At 43.8% G+C, this 25,924-nt stretch overlaps 1 protein-coding gene and 1 pseudogene across 2 annotated transcripts in view; one reads left to right on the top strand and one right to left on the bottom strand.

Moving 5' to 3' along the window:
- PDE4D (phosphodiesterase 4D) overlaps window positions 1-25,924 on the bottom strand; it is a 925,196-nt gene that overhangs the window by 787,437 nt on the left and 111,835 nt on the right. For both annotated transcript variants that reach the window (XM_083153306.1, XM_083153323.1), the window contains exon 2: window positions 22,501-22,736. In XM_083153306.1, the coding sequence (XP_083009432.1) occupies window positions 22,501-22,736 (236 nt within the window). The remainder of the gene's footprint in view (window positions 1-22,500; window positions 22,737-25,924) is intronic.
- On the top strand, window positions 22,914-23,049 carry LOC146045326 (U2 spliceosomal RNA; annotated as a pseudogene).

The raw sequence follows: 25,924 nt of genomic DNA, 5'->3' as shown, positions 1-25,924 counted from the left end.
TCTAATGCTGAATTAGTATTTATGGACTAACAATAATAAATAAAAAAAATTAGCAAGTAGTAAATTAATATATAATTACCATTAAGTCTTAATTAGCCAGGAGATAGATCATGGCAGTCATTGTAGTGTTCTGGAACTCGCTCTTGTGCAGATGTAAAACATAGTAAATGTGACTCTGTGCTATGGGGGTCAATTTTTAACATCATTAAAATGTCTGCCTATCAGTTTCTGCTCACTTTGATCCAAACTAATTAACATAGCAAGTGCGCTAATTTCCTTACTCAAAAATAATGATTTTCATATGTTCAAAGTTTCATTTTGTGCATCAGGTGAATTTTGACATTGCTCTTTCGATCAGATGTAGTAGGACAGAGTCTATCTACCGGATAAGCGCAGCCATATCATAGTGCAAATGTTACATTTAGAATAGAACAAGATGTAAAGGTCACTAAAACTAATTAGGGGAACTACATAAGCACAAAAGGCTGGGCAGCAATATAATGCAAACTGAGGAAAATGTTATGTAGAAAGGGCTGAAAATAGAACTCCGGCACAAAAGATAGCAAAGGCTCGGGCATTGTGGACCTTCCCTTGGCTTCCTATGTCACTTTAAGCCCACTTCTCTTATTAGAGCTCCAGCACATTGGACAGGGCATCATACCTCCGAACATGACCCATTCCAGGAGGGACAAGATGCTCTGTTCCTGGGCTTCCATGCCAGTGGCAGTTGCAGAGTTGCAGGGCTGCAGCACAGTCCAAAGTTCAGATAGGGGAGCTGCACCAACTGCCACCCCATGAACCACAGTCCGGAACTCACTGGTAGGTGTGGCTCTCCTATTTGCAGTCCCACCTCTGCAAATGCCATTGGCAAGGAAGTCCAGCAGCAGAGCATATTTTTTCCTTCCTGGAATCTTAAAAGCATTGTAGGACATGGGCAAAGCAGTGCATTGGGGCACCTACCCACCTATTTATGGGAACCAACTGAAAAAATTATAACATGACCTTTCTGCAGTCCATCGCCGTCTCTTTGCCTGCTTCCATACAGTGAATGGCTGTCAGCACTCTGATTGGTAAAAAGTGCCAATGATACACCAATCAGCACATTGATAGTCATTTACTGCCTGGAAGCAGACTGGGAGGCAGGGAGATAATGCTGCTCGGCCCTTCTGATGGTGTGATCAATACCTGCATTGGCCCAGATGCCCAATGTGCAAATACATTAAGATGGCCCTCATGTTGGGATTCATTGTCACTCAGTGCAGATGACACTCAGATATCTACCATCTCCGCATCTTCCACTATCTATAAAGCCCACTTTATTGGATATTTATTTGGCCAAATATTCTTGGATTCCATCTCACCATTAAGGGGAAATGCCTCAAACCTTCTAAAGCAGGGGGTGGCCCATAGAAATGCTTGCCTACTCGGGACGTATGGCTTATGTGACATGACATCAGCACCCAGACCGCCTACTGATTGGATCACTTAAAAGAAAGAAGTACTATGTTAGCATTACAATCTGGATGGAACTATGCACTCAGTCTCTCATCCTCTGGAGTCTCTGGCCTACTATAGATGCCAAAAAGTTGTGTATAGTTGTTGGCCTCAGTCCAAATAAACTGGGGGCCTACTTCAGACCTACTCGCTGCCTAGCGAGCAGGTAAGTGCTGCCCCGACAAACGCCCTCTAGCCGCCAGCATCCCCCGCTAACATGCAAAGGGATGTGTCCAAGAACACATCTCTTCGCCGACCATCGAATGATTTCTCTCCTCTTTTATTTCCTCCGCAGATCGCTAAAAAGGGGGCGGGCGTTGATGTCATATGACATCAGCCACCCTCCCCCAGCAGGCATCGGCCCACATGCATTCCCAGGGGTAAACCCAGCGTTTCCATGGGGATGCCCATAAACGGCTAGCCGTTCCCCTGATGCTGCCTCACGTTTATTTTTACACTGCAATTTAGATTTCAGTTTGAACACACCCCACCCAAATCTAACTCTCTCTGCACGTTACGTATGGCCCACCTCCACTGCACATGGTTTTGTCTATTTTGAGAACAGATTTGTCCAGTAATCAGGTCTGAATTAGGCCCCAGGTCAAGCCTTTATACCTGGTAATTTGCCGATCAACATGGGTGTTTCTTCTGCGTGAACGGGAACTCCATGTGTTGCTTATTGTCTCTTCATGCCTACAGCTCACACTTGTTTCAGCCCATTATCCCCTATGTAGGTCTGGAAATAACAGGGCTTTATTTATGAACAACAGATGCCGCTTCCGCTTCCGGGTCTGTTGCATTTGAAAAAAAAAAAGAACTGCAAAATGTTATTTGTATTGTTGGGACACGTTTGTTAATGGCCCTATGGATTTCAGGACACATGCGGATATTCAACTAGGAGCAGGGCTTCCCTCACATTCTCAACTGGAAACAGCAATGGTTTTCAGCACTAAACAAGCGCACAATAAATGTGTTGACTTTTTCACTGTCACTGGATTGTAATAGAAAATAAATGTTCTTTCCGTATTGTACTGGTCAAGGTCGGTCGGCAAGTATTTTACTGCAGCTAAGTGCATAACGTTGCATGAATCATAATATAAATACTGCAACGTAATCAATTCTATTTCCCTGATGAAGTCTCTATGAGACGAAATGCATGGGGACATTTCTATTTTCTGTTTTTACATGATAACACAAAACAGAGTGTAGAACAATTCGCTTGTGGCTGGCGATAGTTTCTTCGGCCCCTGCAAAGACAAAGCCGCCTCCATCTGTAGTCTCAAATTGCAGACGTGTATGGGCACCTATAGGTTCAGGAACTTATTCCGGATCCTATGTGTTGACCAAGGATAAAATAAGAAGAGGAACAATTGGCTAGGGGGAAGAACAGAGATTGTCAGCATTATAGAATAGAAAAAACATCCCAAAAAATGCTGTGACTAATTGTATACCCCCCAAATGCATACACTACACTGCTGGTACTTATGTGAGTTTTAGTACAGGTCAGTAACTACAGAACATGCTTCCACTTTCAAATGGTCAGGAGTGCTCATATTACACCCCCACCACCAGTGTAAATGATAAATGCACTGCACCGTCATGGTTGGTGGTCGAGGTAGCACAGATATTGGGGGAGCACATGAGCACTGACAGCAGCCGCAGTTCCATGGTGGTATGATGGGGCACAGGAATAAATAAAAAATGGAAGCAATTTAAGCAAATTACCCATACAGTAGCTCAAGCAACCTCAAATCGAGCAGTGGTTATATTTGTGTTGTATTCAGTGGTTATATTTGTTTTTGTATTTCTTTTGTAGCCTAGCCTTACATTTTTTTGTTTAATTATTACTGTGTATTTTGTCTTACCTTTGTACCTTTTCATTATTATTATTATTATTCCAACCTTCTTGTAAATTACCTTCTATTATGTGTCAAAAACTGCCTTAATGTATTAGTTTTTTCTCCTGCATAAATAACACTGCTGCATTAAACATTACTCAGAGAAGCTTTAAAATGACCATTATTATGCACACATTTTTTTCCCATTTAAAATTCATTTGTACAGAATGTATGCAGTGTCCTCTAATTGAGAGGCAGCTAAGCATTCAAATCAGGTGGTTGACTGGATGTCGATTCAAAGGAATGTGAATGCAAGCATTCAGTGCATATTACTGCAAAATATAGCACTGATGTCGGAATAGAAGTTCATTCTTAGCAGCTGTAAAATGCAAATATGAGGCTACAATCTGCTTTCAAAATCACCTGTTTTAAGGACCATTGAACTACAATTGAATTCTTTTTTGTATGTTTTCTTTATTAAAATTTTCTTTGGTTTAATTTTTGTATTTTGTATGTATGCAGCCGAAGCAAACACAAGTGACCAAGAATAAATGCAGCAAACACAATGGGCAATCTTAGGCACTGTATACAGCGCCTAAGATTGCCCATTGTGTTTGCTATATTTTGTTCGGGATCCTAGGAGTCTTGGGGTGTATCTGGGGCTGCAGTATCTGAAGCGCGGTCATTATTCTATAAATTTTGTTGTCAAGAATAAATGCAGTCTATTCTACTGAACACTATACAATATAAAGGGCTGGATGTAATGATGACGCCAGAGTTGGACATTGGAGTGTCCAATCCCAGGATTTCGGGATTAGATTGTGCATGTGGCCTGCGCATCGTGACCTAGGACCAAATCATGATGCGCAAGCCACACCCCTGCGCCTCCGCCGCTGGAACCCTCCACCATACGACCTCTCCCGGCCACACACACAAGCGTCTCCACACCCGTTGCCTAACTCAACTCTGCTGCCGCCTGCCCAGCTCCACTGCTCCGCCAAGTAAGTAAATGTGCGGGACAGGGGGCGGTTTTCTTTTAGGGATGCCAATCCCAGGATCCCGGGAATCCTGGGATTGAGCATTTTTCAATCCCGATTCCTGGGATTGAAAAAATGCCCCGGGATTAGCATCCCTAGCTATGAGTGGATTTTTTATAATAGTAATTAGTAATTACATAACACTTTTTAAGCAGGATGGGCTTAGCTAAAATGCTATAAAGGTTGTAAGACTTTGTATTTCAGACTACTTTGTTTATAATAGATCAGTGAATTCATTAGATTTACTGTATATTTAATTCTATGGCATTTGGCGGTCTGATATGGACTGCTCTTCCATAAAGTTTTACCAAGCTGGAAGCTGCAATTACTGTGGGAACAGAGAAGAGAAAACAAAGCAACTGTTTCCTTGTTTCTGTCATATCAGTGTTACATCGGAACCTGATCACACCATTCGCTTTCATTATTGCTGCTACCCCAAGCTGCTGCACTGCCGGATCTGTCACATTGTGATCACGGGTGCAAATCCCTTGCAGGGATATTTTCCAATCCTTTCAGTACTGTCAAGTTATCCGCTTGAATCAGCGAGCGCCTTGTAAGCTGGATGTTGGAGCTGAAGCTTGTTGTTTTTCCACAAACCTATTGTTCCACTTCCTACCTTTGATTAAACTCAGCACATATATCAGGTAACATAATTGATTTGAGAATAAACTAAAAAGCTGTTCTGCTGTACTCCACATTTTCCCAGGGTAACAGTAGGAAAAAACCTGATTCAGAGGTGGATGCAGACACAGCCACTGTGGTCATCGTTCTGTGCGTTCATGCAAATACTGGTGTACAGCCCTGTGTATTAGTGTGTAAGGTCTGAGACACCCACTGTTAGCATCTGTAGATTTGCTTTGTGACTCCATAATCGGTAGCTACATCAAAACTTGCATCAGCCACAGTGGCGGCACCAAGATCAGTAACATTTAGTGCGGCCAAGAGACCCCCTTTCGCATGCCGAATGTGCACTCAGATGAAAAGGGGCATGGCTTCTCCAAGGGACATAGTCTAGTGGGCCCCAGTGACATCACTGAATAGGGTGTTGCTTAGCAGAGAGTCTTCTAGTATTGCAGGCTCCTTCTCAGTGACGGGAGCCAAGTGCTGATGGTTAGCAGCATCCAGCTCCTGTCACTGCGGAGGATTTTGGTGTCAACCCCTGGAAGCAGCCAGCCCCCTCCCTTGTGTGACACCACTGATCAGACCCAATGATAGAGGCAGATTTTCTTTCTGAGTATGGCCTCCAATGTAACCAACTGAGGCCATCACAGCTCAGGGACACCCAGCACAAGACATTTCTGTTATGGTGCGTCTCAGTCGCTGTGTGACTTTGTGCATTCATTTTGTATAGTGCAAGCACTGCAGGAGTTTTTAGGGATTTGTGCACAAGTGCAGTAACACAAAACAATTGCTTAACTGGGTGAACATCGACACTGCATGCCCTCTGAACAGGGACGTGCGGTGAGGTTTGTGGTTGGTGAGGCACTGGCTTGGTGGAGCCAGCGCCGACAGGCTCTGTGGGGAGCGTTGGGTCCAGGTTGCTCATGCGCTGACAGGCAGGTGCGGTAGCTGCCCCCTGCATAAGCAGCAGTGACCAGAAAGAACAGCTCCTGCCTGTCAGCGCTGAAAGAAGCAACCTGGACCCAGCGTTCTCCATTGCTGGCTCCACCAAGCCGCCATGGCGTCTGCCTACATACATTTTTCAATAAAAAAAAAAATGCGGCCAAATGTAATAGCCTTTTAAGGGGCAGACTTGTTTGTGTATGTGTTGTGACAGTGTTGTGTATCTGTGTATTTGTGTAAAGTGACAGAGGTGTGTACTGTTTCTGTGTGATTGTGTAAAATAAGTGTGATTTTAAATGAAGTATATTGGCTCAATACTCTTTAAAATAACCTCTGAGGCTCGTACATTAGGCAAATATACTTCATTTAAAAACACTTATTTGACTTACACAAACACACAGAAACAGTACACACCTTCACCTCTGCCATTTTACACAAACACACACCTCTGTCACTTTACACAAATACACAGATACACACCTCTGATACATTACAAATACACAGATACACACAGACAAGTCTGTCCCTTAACACAAACACCTGTGCCATAAAAAAAAAAACAGCCCCCAGACACACATTACCGCTTGTCCAGCCACTGCTTGCAAGCCGCCCAGACAGACCTCCAGCAGAGATCCAGAGCGTTCTGGGACAGGCACCAGGACACAAAACAAGAGTGCCGGCGGGAGGCAGAAGAGTGACATCGGACAGGAAAGGGAGCGCAGCGTGCGCCGGTGCCCGGTGTCCAGATAACAGCAGGAGCTGGGACAGTGGCGTAAGTTCATTCCAGGCGCCCGGAGGCAAGATGAATGCTGGTGCCCCCTCCACACACACACACACACGCACGCGCTCTATATCTAAACTAGTAATCCTGCTTGAAGCAAAAGCTTCGAAAGCTAGTCTGCGACCTTCTCTGTGTGCATGTGTGAGAAAGAGATATAGTTTCTCTCTCTGCCAGCTGATGGCAGCGTTTCTGAAACTCACGGACACTAGACATATATATAGATGATAGAAAGCAGTCATTGTGGGTATTGATAAGAAACGTAAAATTCAAGTGTTTATTGGTAATGGCATGTCGGATGAGAGAGAGGTGAAACAAGGAGAGGTGTGGTGATGGAAAGAGCATTGGAAAGAGTGGAAAAGAGCTAGATGGGGAGCCAGCAGAGAAAAGGAGAGGGGAGGGAGAGGTTATAGACAGACAGGTGGAGGGGGATTGAGAGTGGGGGGCAGGGGAAGAGAAAGAGAGGAGAGGGTGGCTAGTGAAGAGCAGTGAGGGGGAGGGAGAGAAAGTAGGGGGAAGAGAGAAAAATAGTGGACACAGATACAGACAGGGAGAGGGGAAGAGAGGAGAACAAGGGTTAGAAATGTTTGGAACAAGCATCACTTTTTAATGCCTAGAACCCATCCCCTAAATGAATCTAAAATATGCATTTAATTTTAAAATAAAAAAGCAGCAACACATGGAGCAGGACTGATAACCAGTGGTGTAACAATTGTATAGCAGCGCTTTGAACTTGCAGCAGCAGTAGTACCTCACGCGTCAATGCTGACTCTGAGTGTTCAATAGGTCAGCGGCTCCTGGTCATCCTGCAGGTCACGCCAGGTCTCCCGCAGTTCAGAGGTGCCAGACTTTACCGCAGGGAGCTCAGCCCAGCTCCGCCCGCTCCCCACCGGCAATACAGGTCAGCGACCCCCGGCAATAAAGTCCCGCTCCCCCCCGCAATAGAAGTCCCGCTCCACCCCCGCAATAGAAGTCCCGCTCCCCCCCCCCCCCAATAGAAGTCCCGCTCCCCCCCCCCGCAATAGAAGTCCCACTCGCCCCCTCGCAATAGAAGTCCCCCCGCAATAGAAGTCCCGCTCCCCCCCCCGCAATAGAAGTCCCGCTCACTTATAATGATGATGGTCAGGGACGTGCTTTCTGCCTGTATGAAAGCACGCCCCTGTCACGGAGACGGCATCACTGTGCCCAATCACTTCTGCCTCAGTGACAGGGGCGTGCTGTCATATAGGCAGAAAGCACGTCCCTGTCACCGAGGCACCGCTATAGGTGCCGCCTATATGTGCTTTCTGAATGAGCTTTTACAGCCCCGGAGCTCAGCCCTGCCTACTGCCCGCCCCTGTGTCTGTTGCTGTAAAACAGACAGCGAGAGGCATCGCTCTTGATGCCGCATAAACTAATAAAAAAAAATGGTAAAAATGATTATAATAATACAAAGCATATACTTATGACACATAATACGTGTCATAAGTATTTTCTTTTAATTGTATTATTATATTAATCATTAATGACAGGGGAGGCTCTGCCTCCCCTGCCTCCCCGGACTGCACGTCCCTGCCTCTGAATCAGGCTCATTGTTGTTGTTTGGAATTTTAATCTCTACTCAGTGGTGTAACTATAACTTAAGCGCCCCCCCTCCGATAATAAAGCAGTATATACATCACCCTTCCCCTGCCCATATAACTTTACCGTTGTTAGTCTTGAATGTGGCTTGGGCTGTTCCTCCAGATGGTTTCCTGGCATCTGCTGCTGTATGAGTATGTCGGGTCAGCTTCCTCACCTCCATGCCAACAGCCATGACAGGGGCTGCAGGCATGCAGAGCCCCATCATCCTGGTTGCCGGTACTTGTATGTAGCGGGAGGAGCCAAAGCTCAGTAGGAGCTCAGTAGGAGCAAAGTATGCAGGGACAAACTGGGAAGGAGGGGAAGGGTGAGCGCTGCAGGGTTCCTTGCACCGCTGTCTGTAATATAGAGGATGCCAGCACAGTGCACCATTTGTCTGTGCACTGCAGACTCAATGACAGTGAGTCTGTCACATCTGTCTCAGTGACAGGAGCGTGCTTTGATGTGGGCTGAAGTCACTGAAGCAAACGTGTAGGTGCCGCTTCCCCATTGCTTTTCAATGGGCTTCTCAGACTCTATTTATCCCGGGAATTTTGCCCCTCCTCCCACTGCTGACAGTTTTTAAATGTCAGCAGGAGGCACAGCTCCCACTGCCTCCCAGCCTCCCGCACAGTGTCTCACCACATAAATTATGAAAAAAATGTCAAGAAGATATTTATTTCACAGTATATGTGATATAAATATCTTTGATTTTTTTTTTTATCATTTATGACAGGGGAGGGTGTATTTTATCTGACTTTTCAGAAGGCATCTCCCACCTATGTAGAGACTATCTGTGGTGAGTCAATTGTGGCGCCCTTTTTGCTCCCCAGTCTTTGTTAGTCACCCACAAATCCATCTGTGGAAGAGTGCCTTCTTTTTTACTGTATACATTGTTATACCAATAAAATATTGTGAGAGCTTTTTTAACCTGCTTGGGTGCTGGCTCCTTTTTGTCCGGAGAAAGAAACCGTGATGAGAGGATATACCATTGAGAAGAAGTAAGAATACGTGAGCATCAATTTTAAAAGATACCGTTATATGTTTTTACTGATTATTGTGAATGTAAGCTTACTGTAAGCATCCTTTTATGAATACGGCACAAAGGGTGACCCTGTAAGGATTAACATCATGAAAACCCATACTGAAAAGGACTTTAATCCATCTAAAAATCCTTATCACTTTGAAACCGTGCCCTTATACACGCCCACATGACGCCCATATTAAGCCCATATTACGCCCATATTTCCCGAGGGAGTTCGGTGGACATTTGTAGACGGTATTGCTGAGAACGAGTGCGAAGACACTGCGTTGCACATGCGCATTGCGTTGCTTGCGCATGCGCAGGTAGCTAAAAATCGCCGTCCGAAAGAATTCAGAACGGACCGCACCAACCATAATAAGGCCCTATGTGTATTTTGTCTTCTTTTGTATGAAATACATTGGAGGTTCTGAGAGTGAACATCACCCGGGAAAAAATCTTTTCAAGCCTTATTACAGTGATACATAACTATATAATTTTAATTCTATATATATATTATATGTGGCGACTATAATTTCACCACATTTTCTGTGCAATGACAGGGGAGGCTCTGTTTCGCCTGCCTCCCCTGACTGCACGTCCCTGGCCGGGACCACCGCAACGAATACAGGTAAATCTGTGGGTCTGTGGCGGCGGCATTACAATAGCCCAGCAGCCCCCCGGTGCCCGCACTTATACAGCGTTTCCGCGGGGACTGCGGGGCTATTGTTACGCCACTGCCTCTACCCTATTTAATGACTTGCTCATATTGGAAGCAATGGAGAAAAACAAAGGTGACCCAGAACGCACTAAGTGAGACTGGGTTCAGGTGCGCCTAGCTAGAGTTGTAAGTCCCCAGCTGCTGCTCAGTGACAGGATAGTTAGTCCTGTACTGGATATACAAAAAGAAAAGACAGGGGGTTTGAGCAGCGCTTGGAAGAAAAAGTTGTAATATATTGACTGTAAATGTTTCTAAGGAGAAAATAAAAGATTGGTTGGTCTAGTACAAAGATTTATTAATTCTAAAAAAGGAAAACATGTAGCCAGAATACATAGATGCTTTTAAAAACAATTGTTAGAAAGTTCATATCTCACCAAACCAAACTGGGGGGTGTATAAGACCAGGAGAGTCCCGTAAGTCCTAAATGGAACTGTAGTGGTGTCCCCGATGAGGCAGTAGGAAGGGAGGACCAGATGTACTGTTCAGGAGCGGCCCAAGTTGGCACGAATCACCGACTACCTCCGCTAGATGTATTAAGGCGGGATGGGGTCCTTAACCTCTACCTTACTGCGGGAATTTGTAATCCAAGTTGGACGGGGATGTGGCACCAAAGTGTGGGATATGCACAACCAGGAGAGTCCCACAGGTCCTGATGGAACTGTAGTGGTGTCCCCAATAGGACAGTAGGTAGGGAGGACCAATAACGCTATTCAGGAGTGGCCCAAGTTGGCACGAATCACCGTCTCCCTCCGCTGGATGAAATAAAGCGGGATAGGGTCCTCAACCTTTGCCTTGCTGTAGGAAATTGGTGATCCAAATTGGACGGGGATAGATGTTAAATACACAGGTCTGCACTCCCAGGGTCTTCAGTAGTAATCTGTTTGGATTTGGTGGAAATGGAGTCCTAACCGGTTTTGCTGCTCCAGGCAGCTTTGTCTATCCCCATCCAATTTGGATCACCAATTTCCTACAGCAAGGCAAAGGTTGAGGACACTATCCCGCTTTATTTCATCCAGCGGAGGGAGACGGTGATTCGTGCCAACTTGGGCCGCTCCTGAATAGCGTTATTGGTCCTCCCTACCTACTGTCCTATTGGGGACACCACTACAGTTCCATCAGGACCTTTGGGACTCTCCTGGTTGTGCATATCCCACACTTTGGTGCCACATCCCCGTCCAACTTGGATTACAAATTCCCGCAGTAAGGTAGAGGTTGAGGACCCCATCCCGCCTTAATACATCTAGCGGAGGGAGTCGGTGATTCGTGCCAACTTGGGCCGCTCCTGAACAGTACATCTGGTCCTCCCTCCCTACTGCCTCATCGGGGACACCACTACAGTTCCATTTAGGACTTATGGGACTCTCCTGGTCTTATACACCCCCCAGTTTGGTTTGGTGAGATATGAACTTTTTAACAATTGTTTTTAAAAGCATCTATGTATTCTGGCTACATGTTTTCCTTTTTTAGAATTAATAAATCTTTGTACTAGACCAACCAATCTTTTATTTTCTCCTTAGAAACATTTACAGTCAATATATTACAACTTTTTCTTCCAAGCGCTGCTCAAACCCCCTGTCTTTTCTACTTGCTCATATTACCCTATAGTGGGCCAGATGCACCAAGCTTCAAAAAGTGATAAAGTGAGGAGTGATAAACAACCAGCCAATCAGCTCCTAACTGTCATTTTTAAATCCAGCCTGTAACATGGCAAATATGAGCTGATTGTCTGACCGTTTATCACTCTACAATTTATCACATTTTGAAGCTCAGTGCATCTGTCCTAAATGGCTTCTCAGAATTGTACACAATGTTGATTTTGTATGAAGTAAAGCAATTGTTGTGCATCTACATGGATGAAGGCATAGTCGGGGAAGATGGATAAAACTGTGGAGTAGTCAGCTGCTACACATAATACTAGAGATTGCGATTAATAATTGTTACGTGAAAGCTGATTGGTTGCCAATAGCAACTTCTCCACTGGCACACTACTCCACACTTATCACAGCTTAAAACATCTCCCCCAGAATTACTTTTAAGAGCTTCTGATGACCAGATGAATGTATTAATTTATTAATTAATTAATGGACAAAAAAAAAAACCACACAAAAAAAAAAAAACACTTCGAAGCTGCAATGATCAAAGTGGTTACAAACTTACAATATATATAAAAAACCCACAGCATAAACAATTCACAGCACAAAGACCAACGTCAGTAAGTTGCTGATAAGTGTGATAGTTATATTTCTTAACATCACATTTTTTTCCCCAAACAAAAAATGTGTCATTCACAAGCTGTGAGAACCGTGTGTAGTGATACACATACTGTACAGTAGCTGTCCCAAGTGTCCCTAATTGCCAAGCACAGTCCAGGCTTGTCTAGATCTGGAGACATCACTGCTTTTCAGAATTCGCTGGTAAACTGTATAATTCCTCCTTTCTATATATTGATATACATTTTCAATAATCTAGGGCTTTGTGTATTTATATTAATTTCACAAGTGTATTTAGAATGACTAAAAAAAGATCTGGATGGGGATTGCCGCTACCTGATGTTCTAAACAGGAATATGAGGAAAGTCATTTCCCAATTAGATTTAATCTCCTGAGAAGGCAAATGCTGCCGAGAGGTAGATCCGACCTCAGGCAGTCCCACAATGACAAACGTGTCACTGGCCAATGCTCACATTAGAATGTATATAATATAAACAATGTGCTTTATGTCTAAGGTATAGTACTGCATCCACTGGTCCACAATGCAGATTTCTGCAGACATGTACAGTATATAAACTAATTGGTTTCCTCATAAATAATATTCCATCAATCAATCCTGCCATCATAAACAAAGAACAGTATAATTATTAATACAAATAATAATAAGAACAACAACAACAAAACAGTATATTAGTATATATATATATATATATATATATATATATATATATATATATATATATATATATATATAGAGGGTTGTCCAATTGCGCCGGTTCCCAGCCACAAATAAGACAGGCGGCACTCCAACGGATTGAGGTAAAAAGAAACAAGTGCTTTATTTCATAGATGCGGCTGCCTACGTTTCAAGACCTCAGTCTTGTCCTCAGGGCGTGCATGAAGAGAAAAGTGATGTGCAATAACCAGTAGTTTGTGCGTTTCTTACCTTAAATAGCTTGTAAGCGTGGTGTGACTGCTGGATCCCCGGGCGTCTGTGTCCGCGGCTTCCGGTCCCTAGAACTCCGCCTAGCTCTCACCTGGGCCGTTGCCTAGCGACGCTGGAAGCTTGCGTCCCACTGCGGCGCCGGGTTTCCTGTAAGTGAGGGGAAAATTAGCATGAAGACCAGCTCGTGAACTGCTGGAAAGGATAAAGTGCTATGTGCAAAAAATAAAACGAGTGTTTACCTGCTATTATGTCTATACTGTGCCTATATTTAAAAATGTGTACTGGGTCAAGTATTAAATAGATAAAGATACGTGTCACGTATTAACTGTGCTGAACCCTAGATGAGCACATAAATGCCTATGTATACAATGATTTCTGGACAATGTTACTTGACTATACATACTCCAGTGAGATGCAGATATGAAAAATCAAGCAGAATTATGCATGACATATTAATAAAATACATTCCACGCCATTTTTTCGTTAAGCCCGGTGGGGGCCAGTGTGTTCAACCGGTAAATCCACTCGGTCTCGCGCTGATTTAATAATTTTTGCCGATCACCTCCACGGATTAGGGGGGGGATATGATCTATGATCATACAACGCATGTCCGAGATTTTGTGTCCACATGTTTTAAAGTGCTTAGCCACAGGTTGGTTAACCTCCTTTCCTTTTAAGATACCGACAATAGCAGATCGATGGAGAGCTATTCGCTCTCTAAATGTGCGGATGGTTTGTCCTACATACATCATGGGGCACGGACAAAGGATGATGTATATTACAAACTGTGATCTACAGTGCACCACATGTTTTATTTTGAACTGTTGTTTTGTTTGTAGGTGTTCAAAATTGTGTCCTGCCATCATATGTGTACATGTCGTACATGATGGGCATCTGTAACATCCCGGTTTTTTCTTTTGTACTTCGAATAACTGCTCAGTGGGAGGTACTGTGATGTTGGTTTTGACGAGTAGATCTCTCAAATTCTTTCCTCTTCGATAACTTGGCATGATGTTTTTATCTTTTAAGCATGGTAGTTGTTTGTCTAATTTGACTAGTGGCCACACCGCGTTCAATGCTCGCGGTAGTACCTGGCTGGCTGGGGTGTAAGTAGTCACAAAGGGGACTTTGTTAAATGCTGCTTTCTCCTTACTGCATAACAATTGGTTTCTAGGTATTTGCAACACCTTTTTTTTTTGTTGCTGCAGCATGTCACTATCATATCCTCGTATTTTGAATTTGTCAACCATGACGTCCAGATTTGCTTCCAGGTCTGGGCGGTGACTTGTGATACGTGCTGCCCTTATCATTTGAGATTTGGGCAGCCCTCTTTTTAAGGCAGGAGGGTGAAAGCTGCTGTAGTCTAACAGGGAGTTTCTGTCCGTGTCTTTGTTATAGATGGAAGTTATTATCTTGCCTGCTACCACTGATATTGTGACATCGAGATAGTTGATTGATGTAGATGTAATACTATATGTCAATTTGATAGGGCATTCCCACTGGTTGATTTTCTCCAGAGTGGACTCAAGTTGTTCTGGGGTGCCTGCCCAAATCATCAACAAATCATCGATGAAACGTGTGTATAAGATGATGTTTGAACTAAAACCAGGATCAGTGAAAAAAAATTCGTTCTCTTGTTCAAACATAAAAATATTGGCAAGTGACGGTGAAAGATTGGACCCCATTGAACACCCTGTTAGCTGCAAATAATAACACCCGTTGTGTAAAAAATAATTTCTGGTTAAAGTAAGTTCCAACAGTTCCAGAAAAAGAGAGATATCGAGGGCACTGAAATTAACTTTATGCAAAAAGCTTCTCATGGCACTGATCGCTTGTGAATGTGGGATTACGGTGTATAGGTTCTTAACGTCCATTGTACACAGAACAGGATTGGCTGGGAGATCTCCAATATTAGCAAGTTTGTTCAGCAATTGGGTAGTGTCCTTTAAATGAGTTTTTTGGGCCATGATGTAGGGCTGAACCAAAATGTCCAAAAATTGCGAAATGGGTTGGTAAAGGGATCCCCTGGCTGAGATGATGGGTCTGCCAGGAGGATCCCTCATATCCTTATGAATCTTCGGTATGGTGTAAATCACCGGAGTGACAGGATAATTTTGCGTCAATGTATGGTACACTTTCTTGCTGAACAATTGTTGTGAGAATGCTGTACGGAGTATTGCGTCCAATTCCTTTTTATAGGTTAACGTTGGATCTCCCTGCAGTTTCCTGTAAGTATTAGCATCAGAAAGGAGTTTATCCAGATTTTGGATATATACACTAGTATCTTGCACCACTATCCCCCCGCCTTTATCTGCAGGGCGGATAGTTATTTTGGAGTTGCTGGCCAAAGATTTTAGTGCCTGTGCCTCCTTCTGGCTGATGTTAGAATGTTGTTTGTTAGTATTAGACTCGAATCGCTGTACTGCCGCATCAACCACATTCACAAATGTTTTCATCGATGGATTTTGTGAGGGCGGGTCGAAGGTGGAATGTCCATGTCTCTTTAAAAAGGTATCATGGGTATCTTTATTTGCAGTGGTAGTGTGTTGAAAAAATTCCTTCACCCTAAGTGATCTTTCAAACTTATGTAAATCCACCTGCCAATTAAACTCGTGATGGCGGTTCGATGGAACAAATGTTAGGCCCTTGTTTAATAATCTCTCTTCATCCTGGGTTAGGGGAACTGATGATAAATTAAAGATTACAGATTCTTTCTGCCTTTGCTTGTTGGTGGTTTTGAAGATCCTGCCCGTCTGTCCACCTCGTCTGGTACGGGCGGCGCTTTTCCTCCGGTGCGTGCCCGGGTGAGTCGGCCTAAAGGGAGGGCTGCTCCATTTTGATTGTCATCGGAGTCATCAATGGCGAAATCACTGTCGCTAGTTTGTCTATAGGACTCCCTGTTTTGTCGACCTCTCCACTTCGGTTTTTGATATGGCCGCTCTCTGTGACGGGCTGGTTCTGTGCCGCTAAGCCAGCGATACACCCTGCAGTCTTCATAATCCGTTTGTACGGCATCCCACTTTTTCTTTTTGAATTTTTCTAATTCTTTTTTATGTAGATCAACTTGCTGCTCCAGTTTTTCCCAGAGGGCTTGTGTTTTTTTATCTTGTGGGAGCTGTGCTTGTTCATTGCGGGCATCAGCGATTTTATTTCTCGTGGCTTCCAATACTTGTCTGGATTCATCTATTACCAGGACCATGAGGTCCTGGCTGCATTTATTTAGGATAGAGATCCACTTTAGACAGAATTTGGGGTTGTTTCTCCCTATCGTCGGAATATTGGAAATTCGGAAGCCACAGGGTATTCTCTGTGCCCTGTAGTAGTCCGAGAGTGTACTCCCATGCAACTGGAAGTCCACCTCTTTCTTTTGTAGTTTGAACAAAAGATTAAACAGATCTTCAGGGGATTTAGAGGACTGCAAGGGGCTCTGGTTCTCCTGGAATAAAATGGTGTTGACATGCTCAGGTGTATAAGAAAAGGTCTGATTGATGTGCTTCTGGATTTCAGCAAATGAAATCATAGATCATATCCCCCCCTAATCCGTGGAGGTGATCGGCAAAAATTATTAAATCAGCGCGAGACCGAGTGGATTTACCGGTTGAACACACTGGCCCCCACCGGGCTTAACGAAAAAATGGCGTGGAATGTATTTTATTAATATGTCATGCATAATTCTGCTTGATTTTTCATATCTGCATCTCACTGGAGTATGTATAGTCAAGTAACATTGTCCAGAAATCATTGTATACATAGGCATTTATGTGCTCATCTAGGGTTCAGCACAGTTAATACGTGACACGTATCTTTATCTATTTAATACTTGACCCAGTACACATTTTTAAATATAGGCACAGTATAGACATAATAGCAGGTAAACACTCGTTTTATTTTTTGCACATAGCACTTTATCCTTTCCAGCAGTTCACGAGCTGGTCTTCATGCTAATTTTCCCCTCACTTACAGGAAACCCGGCGCCGCAGTGGGACGCAAGCTTCCAGCGTCACTAGGCAACGGCCCAGGTGAGAGCTAGGCGGAGTTCTAGGGACCGGAAGCCGCGGACACAGACGCCCGGGGATCCAGCAGTCACACCACGCTTACAAGCTATTTAAGGTAAGAAACGCACAAACTACTGGTTATTGCACATCACTTTTCTCTTCATGCACGCCCTGAGGACAAGCCTGAGGTCTTGAAACGTAGGCAGCCACATCTATGAAATAAAGCACTTGTTTCTTTTTACCTCAATCCGTTGGAGTGCCGCCTGTCTTATTTGTGGCTGGGAACCGGCGCAATTGGACAACCCTCTATACATTATTTAAGGAAGGCACCACGGGCAATACTCCTTTCAGCATTGAGTGCCGGGTAACCACAGACCTGTGTATATATATATATATATATATATATATATATCAAACAAGTAACAAAGTGCGCCCTATTCGAATATGTCCACCACCATAAGAAGAATTTGTGACAATATAAATCACAATACAACAAATTTATTGTAAAATAAATAAATAAAATGACAATAAAACACTTTGTTCATCTGTGTGGAGTCATAAGTTCAACAACGGTCGACAGTATAAGGAAATCCAACGCGTTTCGTCGTTAAAAACTACTTCCTCAGTCGTTTTTAACGACGAAACGCGTTGGGTTTCCTTATACTGTCGACCGTTGTTGAACTTATGACTCCACACAGATGAACAAAGTGTTTTATTGTCATTTTGTTTATTTATTTATTTTACAATAAATTTGTTGTATTGTGATTTATATTGTCACAAATTCTTCTTATGGTGGTGGACATATTCGAATAGGGTGCACTTTGTTACTTGTTTGCTATTTTCCCCTTTCCCCCACTAACAGGGGGGACATACTTAGTTGCTGCCCACCCTTAACATTTCTTCAGCGCAGTGAAAGGGTATCCCCTCTATTGATATATATATATATATATAGACAAAGTAATTACCAGGATCACCCGGAAAAAACAGGCGGCACTCGAAGTCTGTGTTCAAAAGTGGATCTTTGTATTAAGAATTGCATTGTTTCCGTTTTCAGGGGACTGAAATAAGGGGAGGGAGTGTTCTGGAATTAACATCTCAGCCCCCTCCTTCGTGAGGATGACGCTGCGAACCCAACCCCCCGGAAGTTCTCACCCTCTGACACCGGTCCTCGCTTTCATTGTGTGCACGCAATTTATTACAGCTCAGCCGGTAAGACATATGTTCACGTTATTTATTTTGTTACACTACTAGCCCACTATCTAACTACTTGCAAATGACCTGATGAAAAGGCCAGTTGGGCCTTGAAACGTTGTCATCTTTAATATGCAATTTTCTTAATACAAAGATCCACTTTTGAACACAGACTTTGAGTGCCGCCTGTTTTTTCCAGATGATCCTGGTAATTACTTTGTCTCTATATCTAGAAGGAAGGCACCGGGGCAACCTACTATATTTTCTCCACAAGTGCCGAACTAATTCTATGGATATAAATATATATATATATATATATATATATATATATATACTGTTTTGTTGTTGTTGTTATTATTATTATATATACTGTAGAACAGGAATAACAGGCACTCAGGGACTCCAACAGCAGGTAAAACAAGACCAAGCTTTTATTTCATCATTGGTCTAGCCCAGGCATGTCCAACGTTGGCCCTCCAGATGTTGTGAAACTACACATCCCAGCATGCTTTGCAATAGTTTTACCATTCTCTAATAGCAAAACTATGGCAAAGCATGCTGGGATGTGTAGTTTCACAACATCTGGAGGGCCAACGTTGGACATGCCTGGTCTAGCCGGTTGACCGGCATTGTGGACCAGTGGATGCAGTACTATCTGCATTGTGGACCAGTGGATGCAGTACTATCTGCATTGTGGACCAGTGGATGCAGTACTATACCTTAGACATAAAGCACATTGGTTATATTATATACATTCTAATGTGAGCATTGGCCAGTGACACGTTTGTCATTGTGGGACTGCCTGAAGTCGGATCTACCTCTCGGCAGCATTTGCCTTCACAGGAGATTAAATCTACTTGGGAAATGACTTTCCTCATATTCCTGTTTAGAACATCAGGTAGCGGCAATCCCCATCCAGATCTTTTTTTACATACATAATGACAACGGGAAAAAAGGTTTTGGGAGATTTTTGCTAATTTCTTAAAAATAAAAAACATTAAGAAATCACTTGCATAAAAATGGAAAAAGTAGAATTAACATCACAGATCCAATAAGTTGCCTTCTTCAAATAGAACAAAACAAAACAAAAACATTTTTAATATTTCACACATTTTCAAACTTGGTGAAGTCAGGTAAGTTGGGTCTGAGATCCAGTAATCTTAGGAAGCATTGTGTAATCACATCAATGCAGTCATACCATGTGACACCATCCGCAATAGCGGAACATGTACAGTATAAAACTAACAGCACATTAACAGTATGGAGAATTCTGTGAGAACCCATAAGACAACCATTGTCCTAGAATCAGAACCAAATGTATCAGCTTTGAAAACACGGCGCTCAGTGAGACCCAAAACCCGCTGGATCATTAGTGGTTTCCTAATCTCTTCTCACATCAACAGAAAATATTTATTCCATGCAAGCATGAAACAACCCTGAACCCAGTAATAGAAGCACAACAAGCCATACACAAATAATAATACTTCTAATAACAAAGAATAGTAACCCAGCTCATTTTAGATGTAACATCTTCTATTTGTCACGATTCTATGGCACATTAATAGTTGTGAAATAACAATACATAAAAGCATATTCAGCCCTTAGATAACATTTCTTTCTGATTGCTGTAGTTGAGTAGTAAGTTTACCTTGGTTGCTATTGCTAAACAGAGAAGAACATACAGCACCTTCTTTCCTTAGGCAAATACAATCCCCAGTCTATACATATACAATCCTATAGCAGCGAATTATAGAGGTTGCGGGCTTTTAGTACCTTCTTATGTGTCAGCTGACCCAGTCTTTGATCTGTACAAGAAGACTAACACCCATTTCTGACCGTATTTATAACTCGGTTATTGCCAGGTTGTTGCCAAATCAACGTGCAGTGTGAAAGCATGAAAGTGAATTACCCGAATCGACCAACCCAGCAATTCAATCCAGGTTATAAGAAGGGTGAAACCTGGGTCACCCTGTGTATAATGGCCAACCCTGGTTTAGTGAGAAAGGTATGGACCTGGATCAAATTCCCGGGTTGTACCCAGCATGACCATCGGAAAGCGGTATGAAGGTAGGTGGTATCCAGTGTAAAGATAGACAGAAAATAGACAGTCAATAAGTTGACACCAGATGGTTGACCATCAAAAAGGCCGTAGCATCAAAATGATTGTTCGTTGATGATAGTAGGTAGACAGTTTTATAAAGTTTTCAAAATCTCATATGTTTGAAAGGTTGACATGCAATGGTGGCCACAGAAAATGTAGATGCGTGGTTTTTCATAGGTACTTGGGAGAGGGTTAGGTTGCTGCAGTGGTGGATTAGCCACGGGGCGATAGGGGCGGTCACCCCAGGCCACCACACATCTGGGGGCCCCCACACCCGCCACCCCACCCGTGGCGGCCTCCTCTAGCATCCTCAAAAACTGTCCTTCGTATGGGTGCAGCCATTTTCCGATTGTCACTTTTTTTATAAGCAGCAGGAGCCGGGAGAGCCGGGACCTGCAAGACAGCCGGGATCCGCAAGGCAGGAGGTACCGGCTGCACGGGGGGGTTCTTAACCCCAGAGGGGGAAGGGGGTGTTAACCGTACTGGGGGGGGGGGGGGGGGGCACAGACCTTTTTGTCCAGGGCCCCCACACACCTTAATCCAGCCCTGGGTTGCTGGAGGGTACAGATAGGGTTAGGAACTTGGCGGAGGATTAAGGTTATACTGTAGAAGTAAAAAAACATGTGTCAAACTTTACTGTGTCCACCTTTTAACCCTGTTGACCTAATGACTGTCTACAATCTGATATCGATCTACTGACTGTCTTTCTATATACTGTCAATCATTTAATCCACACCGAAGCTAGGTACATACACTATACAATTATTGGGCTGCCTGTCCAGTCATTGGGCCAATGTCCCCTTTTGTTGTGGAGTATGTAGGCATAAGTGTGGCTAAATACCAATTAAATGGTCAAAAAAAAGTCCAGTAATGCTCAGCTTCAATTATCGTACCGGTGAGTCTTGGCAAAGATATTGGCAAAAAGGTACCAATATCGTGCAGTGTATACAGTTCCTAAAACTCTGCCCATACATCCTATGATTTATGCAAATGTGGTATGACAGAAAATTGCAAACAAAAAACAGCCCGTTTGTCGGTTTGATCTAAAAAAATTGCATAGCTTGTTCCTAGCTTTGGTAAGGGACAACACATAGAAATGTTGAATATTCTCAATTTCATGGTCACATGTGACCTTCTATTTACAATATAGGGGCAGGACAGTATAACGCATGTAACTGTGACAGGGAAGATGGTCACTCTTAGGCCTAGGAACCATAGCACCTGCACTATGGTAGCCATGTCAGTTCTAACCTCATAGCGGCTGCACTCCCTGCACCTCTGGTTGCTACACCCTTGAGTGTAACACATGTGACTTCCACAGGGAAGTGGTCCCCTTTCAGTCCTGGGTCCCATAGCAGCAGCAGTATGAAAGCAGCTAGATCCCCTTTGGAAAGAGGACCTTTCCCCACGATGCACTAGGTCCTTGTCTACCTGGAGGGGGAATTTAAACGTGTGGCTAGTGAAGCAAACCACCGTGCCCGAAGCGTGGCAAGCAAAGCAAGCCCACGAGGGTCCACTCCAGCTGATCTAAAGGAAAATAACCTACACCAAACTAAATTCCAGACAAAATACAAAATGATGTAAGGGCATGTAACCACTTTTGCCCTCACCTTACGTCACATCCTGGTCCTTTCCAGGAAGGGAAAATAGTCATAACCTCATGATATGGTAACCATGCCCTTTGGCAGGAAACAAGTGAGGGAGCAGTTGATCAATTATCAAATTCTGCAATAAACGCCAGAATGTGATGATTGTCTAAATAAAGACTATTAGCTTTGTAGCTATGCATGTAACGGAATGTTTTAGCGGAGTACCGTATGGCACATTTTTCTTTCGGCTATACAGTAAAATTATAAGACCCATTCATAATGATTCTGTAGAATGCACATTTATACTTTATTTTTAAAGTACAAAACTGCTTTAAAATTCAGCAAATTCCAAGATGAGTTTTAGACATTCAACGTAAATGAATCTAATCACACATTTCTGATTATTTCACATCCTACCTGGTGGTGTCGGCAGCTGTGATTGCAATCAGTGGAGGGATCCTCAGCGCTAGAGAAGTTGGACGTTGCGGGCTGTCAGCATCCGTCTTCCTATCCCATTCTGCTTGCTCTGCAAGTCTAAAAGCCAGAGGCGGTAGATGAATAGTCCTACAAGACAGCCTCCGTACCAGATATGGCTCCATGTCCTCAAAAATCCCATCTTCTTCTGTTTTGGAATGAAGAGCCTCATCTGACACCTAAGGAAAATGTATAGAAGTATTATTTTAAAACTACAACTAAATATTGTGACATATTATCTGCACTGTCATTATGTAAAAGTCCATTTTATTTCCCATAAGTCACTGAATGGGACCAGGGCTGTCAGGATTGCAGTCGGCAGGTCGACAATAATAATGTCGACATTCAATAGGTTGCCTGCTTCTCTGCCTTTTGGCTAAGATCAAGTGTAGTATCTGTTCTTATCAGTGGGTATGGACTGGCCTCTGGCAGAGAATAGAGAAAGGCTGGACTGAGTAGCTGCTCTGATGGGCGGAGGGTTTGGGACCCCTCATGCCTGGGAGTGGTGAAAAGTCTGGCTGAGTACCTTCACCTCTGCCAGTGGTAGGAGGTGTTGTTTCCGTAAACCCACTGGTAGGAGGGGGGAGAAACACTGGGCCTAGTAGTTTGGCTCTCTTGACGGGGTTCGTAGCCCCCGAAGGATGAGACAGCGAAAGGCTCAGTCTAGTATCCATTCCCCAGGAGCGGAGAAAGGCTGGGACTGAGCAGATGGCTCCTGTTCCAGAGGTACGTAGCCTCTGATGGGGAGACCGCGAAAAGCCCAGCTTAGTACCTTAACCTTGGGATCGGAGAAACACTGAGACTGAGTAGATTGCTCTTCCGAGGGGGCCTCAACCCCTAAGGGAGTAATTCGAAAAGCCCAGTGGAGTACCCATTCCCATGCCAGGGGCTGGAAAGTGCCCTACAATGGGAGCAGAGAAACACTTGGTCGGACGCTGATCGGTCGGCTGCCTGGAGTCCGAGGCTGCACTGTGCCCCCTGGGAAAATCGGGGGTGCCGAACATGCACGGGTGATCCCAAAATTACCATGCACTAGTAAGCACTTGCACTGTGCACTTCCCCTCTAGGTTAGGCTGCACATCCTTACCTTGTCCTTTTGGATGGGGTAGGACAATTTTTCACACCCCCACCCCGGCCTTCTGGCTGGGGTCCTCTTTATTATTTATTTCTCATCTCTTGTTTGTGCACTTTCACGTTTTCTGTAGTGTGTCACTTGTTTTGTTGGGTTGTGTGGTTGACCCTTATGGGCCTACTATTCCCCAATGTACCGAAGCTCTCATCCTTTTGGGGAGAGCTTCGGTCCCCTCGAGGGCGACCTCGAGCCGCAAGGCGGAGGGAAGCCTAATGCGGGTCTCTCCAAACCTTCGGGTGCGGAGGACCCACCGCCCTGACCCTTCCGGGGGTTGAGGAAAGAGGGTCTCTCTGAGCTCCAGCGAAGAGGACCCACCAATCCCTTTTTCCCCTCTTCGGCCTTATGGCTGAGAGGGGTTAGGGGAAAAACGGGGCCCTTCTCCTTTGGGACCCCCATGCACGTGTTTAGTCACAGCACTGGTGGTGGGAGCACATCTCGGGCACCCTGAGTTTCTTCAACTTTTGGTCAACAGGCCGATTGCTACTGTCGACATAAGGTATGTCAACCTTTTTCATGTGTCGACCAATATTCCTTAATTGGGTGGTCCCTATGACCCATGCCAATTTTTTCACACTGGGGTAGATTTATTAAGCTCGATGAAGTGATAAAGTGTCTGATTTCAATCATCGGCCAATCCGCTCCTACCTGTCATTTTTCAAAGCTGATTGGTTTTTATCACTGGCCAATCAGCTTTTAAAAATGACAGGTAGGAGCGGATTGGCCGATCATAGAAATCAGACACTTTATCATTTCATCGAGCTTAATAAATCTGCCCCACTAGGAGGTTAGTACGATGCTGAGATTTGTGCGCACCAAAACTAGACATATATTTATATATTAAAATTATTATTTTGTATTAAAATAAATTCCCGCAAGGCATGTGAGGGAAATACACGGGGAACACAACATTAAATGCAATTATTAACTGCAATGATTACCGGACTTGTTAGCAAATGATCTGAGATAACAGCTTGCATGGAGAGCTGTTGTAAACGCCCTGAGTGGTTCAGTAAACCATCTGGAGTGGAGGACAGAAACAGGTGAGGAAACACTACAGGCTTTTGTTGTGAACTGACAACAAACACAGCATGGTACAGGCTTTCCTCTCATCTAGTTACATATACAAGGTTGTGGCTTATGTCAGATAGGAATACAGTATATTCCACAAAATGGGTAATTGCATCATTGTCCTAAGGGTTCACCCTATATAATCGTTGGACCAATCAACCGTTACCGGCTGAATGACTGCACAACTGTATAGGTGGGAAATATAGAAACATAGAATTTTACAGCAGATAAGAACCACTTGGCCGATCTAGTCTGCCCTTGTGCACACATTCACATACTAAGGCATACACTCCAACATCTTATGCATAAATATCTGTACAACTGGGGGAGGGGCGTGACCATGGTCACGAGTAGAGGGTAGACTTTAGCATAGACATCTATGGTGGGATCCGGCCATAGACACCAATTTTTGCATTGCATTCATTGTTAAAAGCTGGGCCATTTCGAAATGTCTGCCCCCCAGGCTGAAAGTTGACAACCGGCCCCTATTCCATGTATTTAGCAGTTTTTTTTATTTGCAATGAATGCAATTGACTTGTACTATGGTGCAACACTGACAAATACTGTACAGATGTCATTGTAACAGTAAGAAAACATAAGGTAATGGATAATGCTGACATGTGGTGATGATCGCAGACAAAATCAAGTGCCAGCCTCAATTATAATTTGCACTTAAAAATAGTGTTAGTAAGTGACAACGCTTACATGACAGATGTCACGATCAGGTGAAAAATGAAAAAAAAAAAAAATGGGTTGAAGAAACATTATTTATTTACAATGTATATTCTTAGAGAATTGCAATTTCCTGTGTAAACAACGAATGTACCTTACGCCACTGTAATAGGGGACCGTAGTATATACAGTAAGTGTAGTGATGAACGCAGAAACGGGAAATTCCTATAAATATCTAAACACTGACATTGAAAACATGTTCTGCCTACGTGACTACAATAAAAATGTGTCTGCCGAAGCAGCTATTATACACCATACAGTATATATTCCGTTCTTTCCTACACTTCCGGAACGACCAGGAGGATCCCATCAATCGCTGGCCTCCCTCCTCCACATCTCCCAGCAACACTGCCATGCTGCTGTCGAAAATGGATGGCTCAGAGAGGGATCAAATGATGCAATTCTCATTGAGTAATCTCGACACTGAGTAGTAGG

This window comes from Crinia signifera, chromosome 1 (genome assembly GCF_055691185.1).
Source record: "Crinia signifera chromosome 1, ASM5569118v1, whole genome shotgun sequence".
Taxonomy (NCBI): Eukaryota; Metazoa; Chordata; class Amphibia; order Anura; family Myobatrachidae; genus Crinia; species Crinia signifera.
The sequence above is the reverse complement of the archived record's forward strand: the minus strand, read 5'-3'. Positions and strand labels throughout refer to the sequence as shown.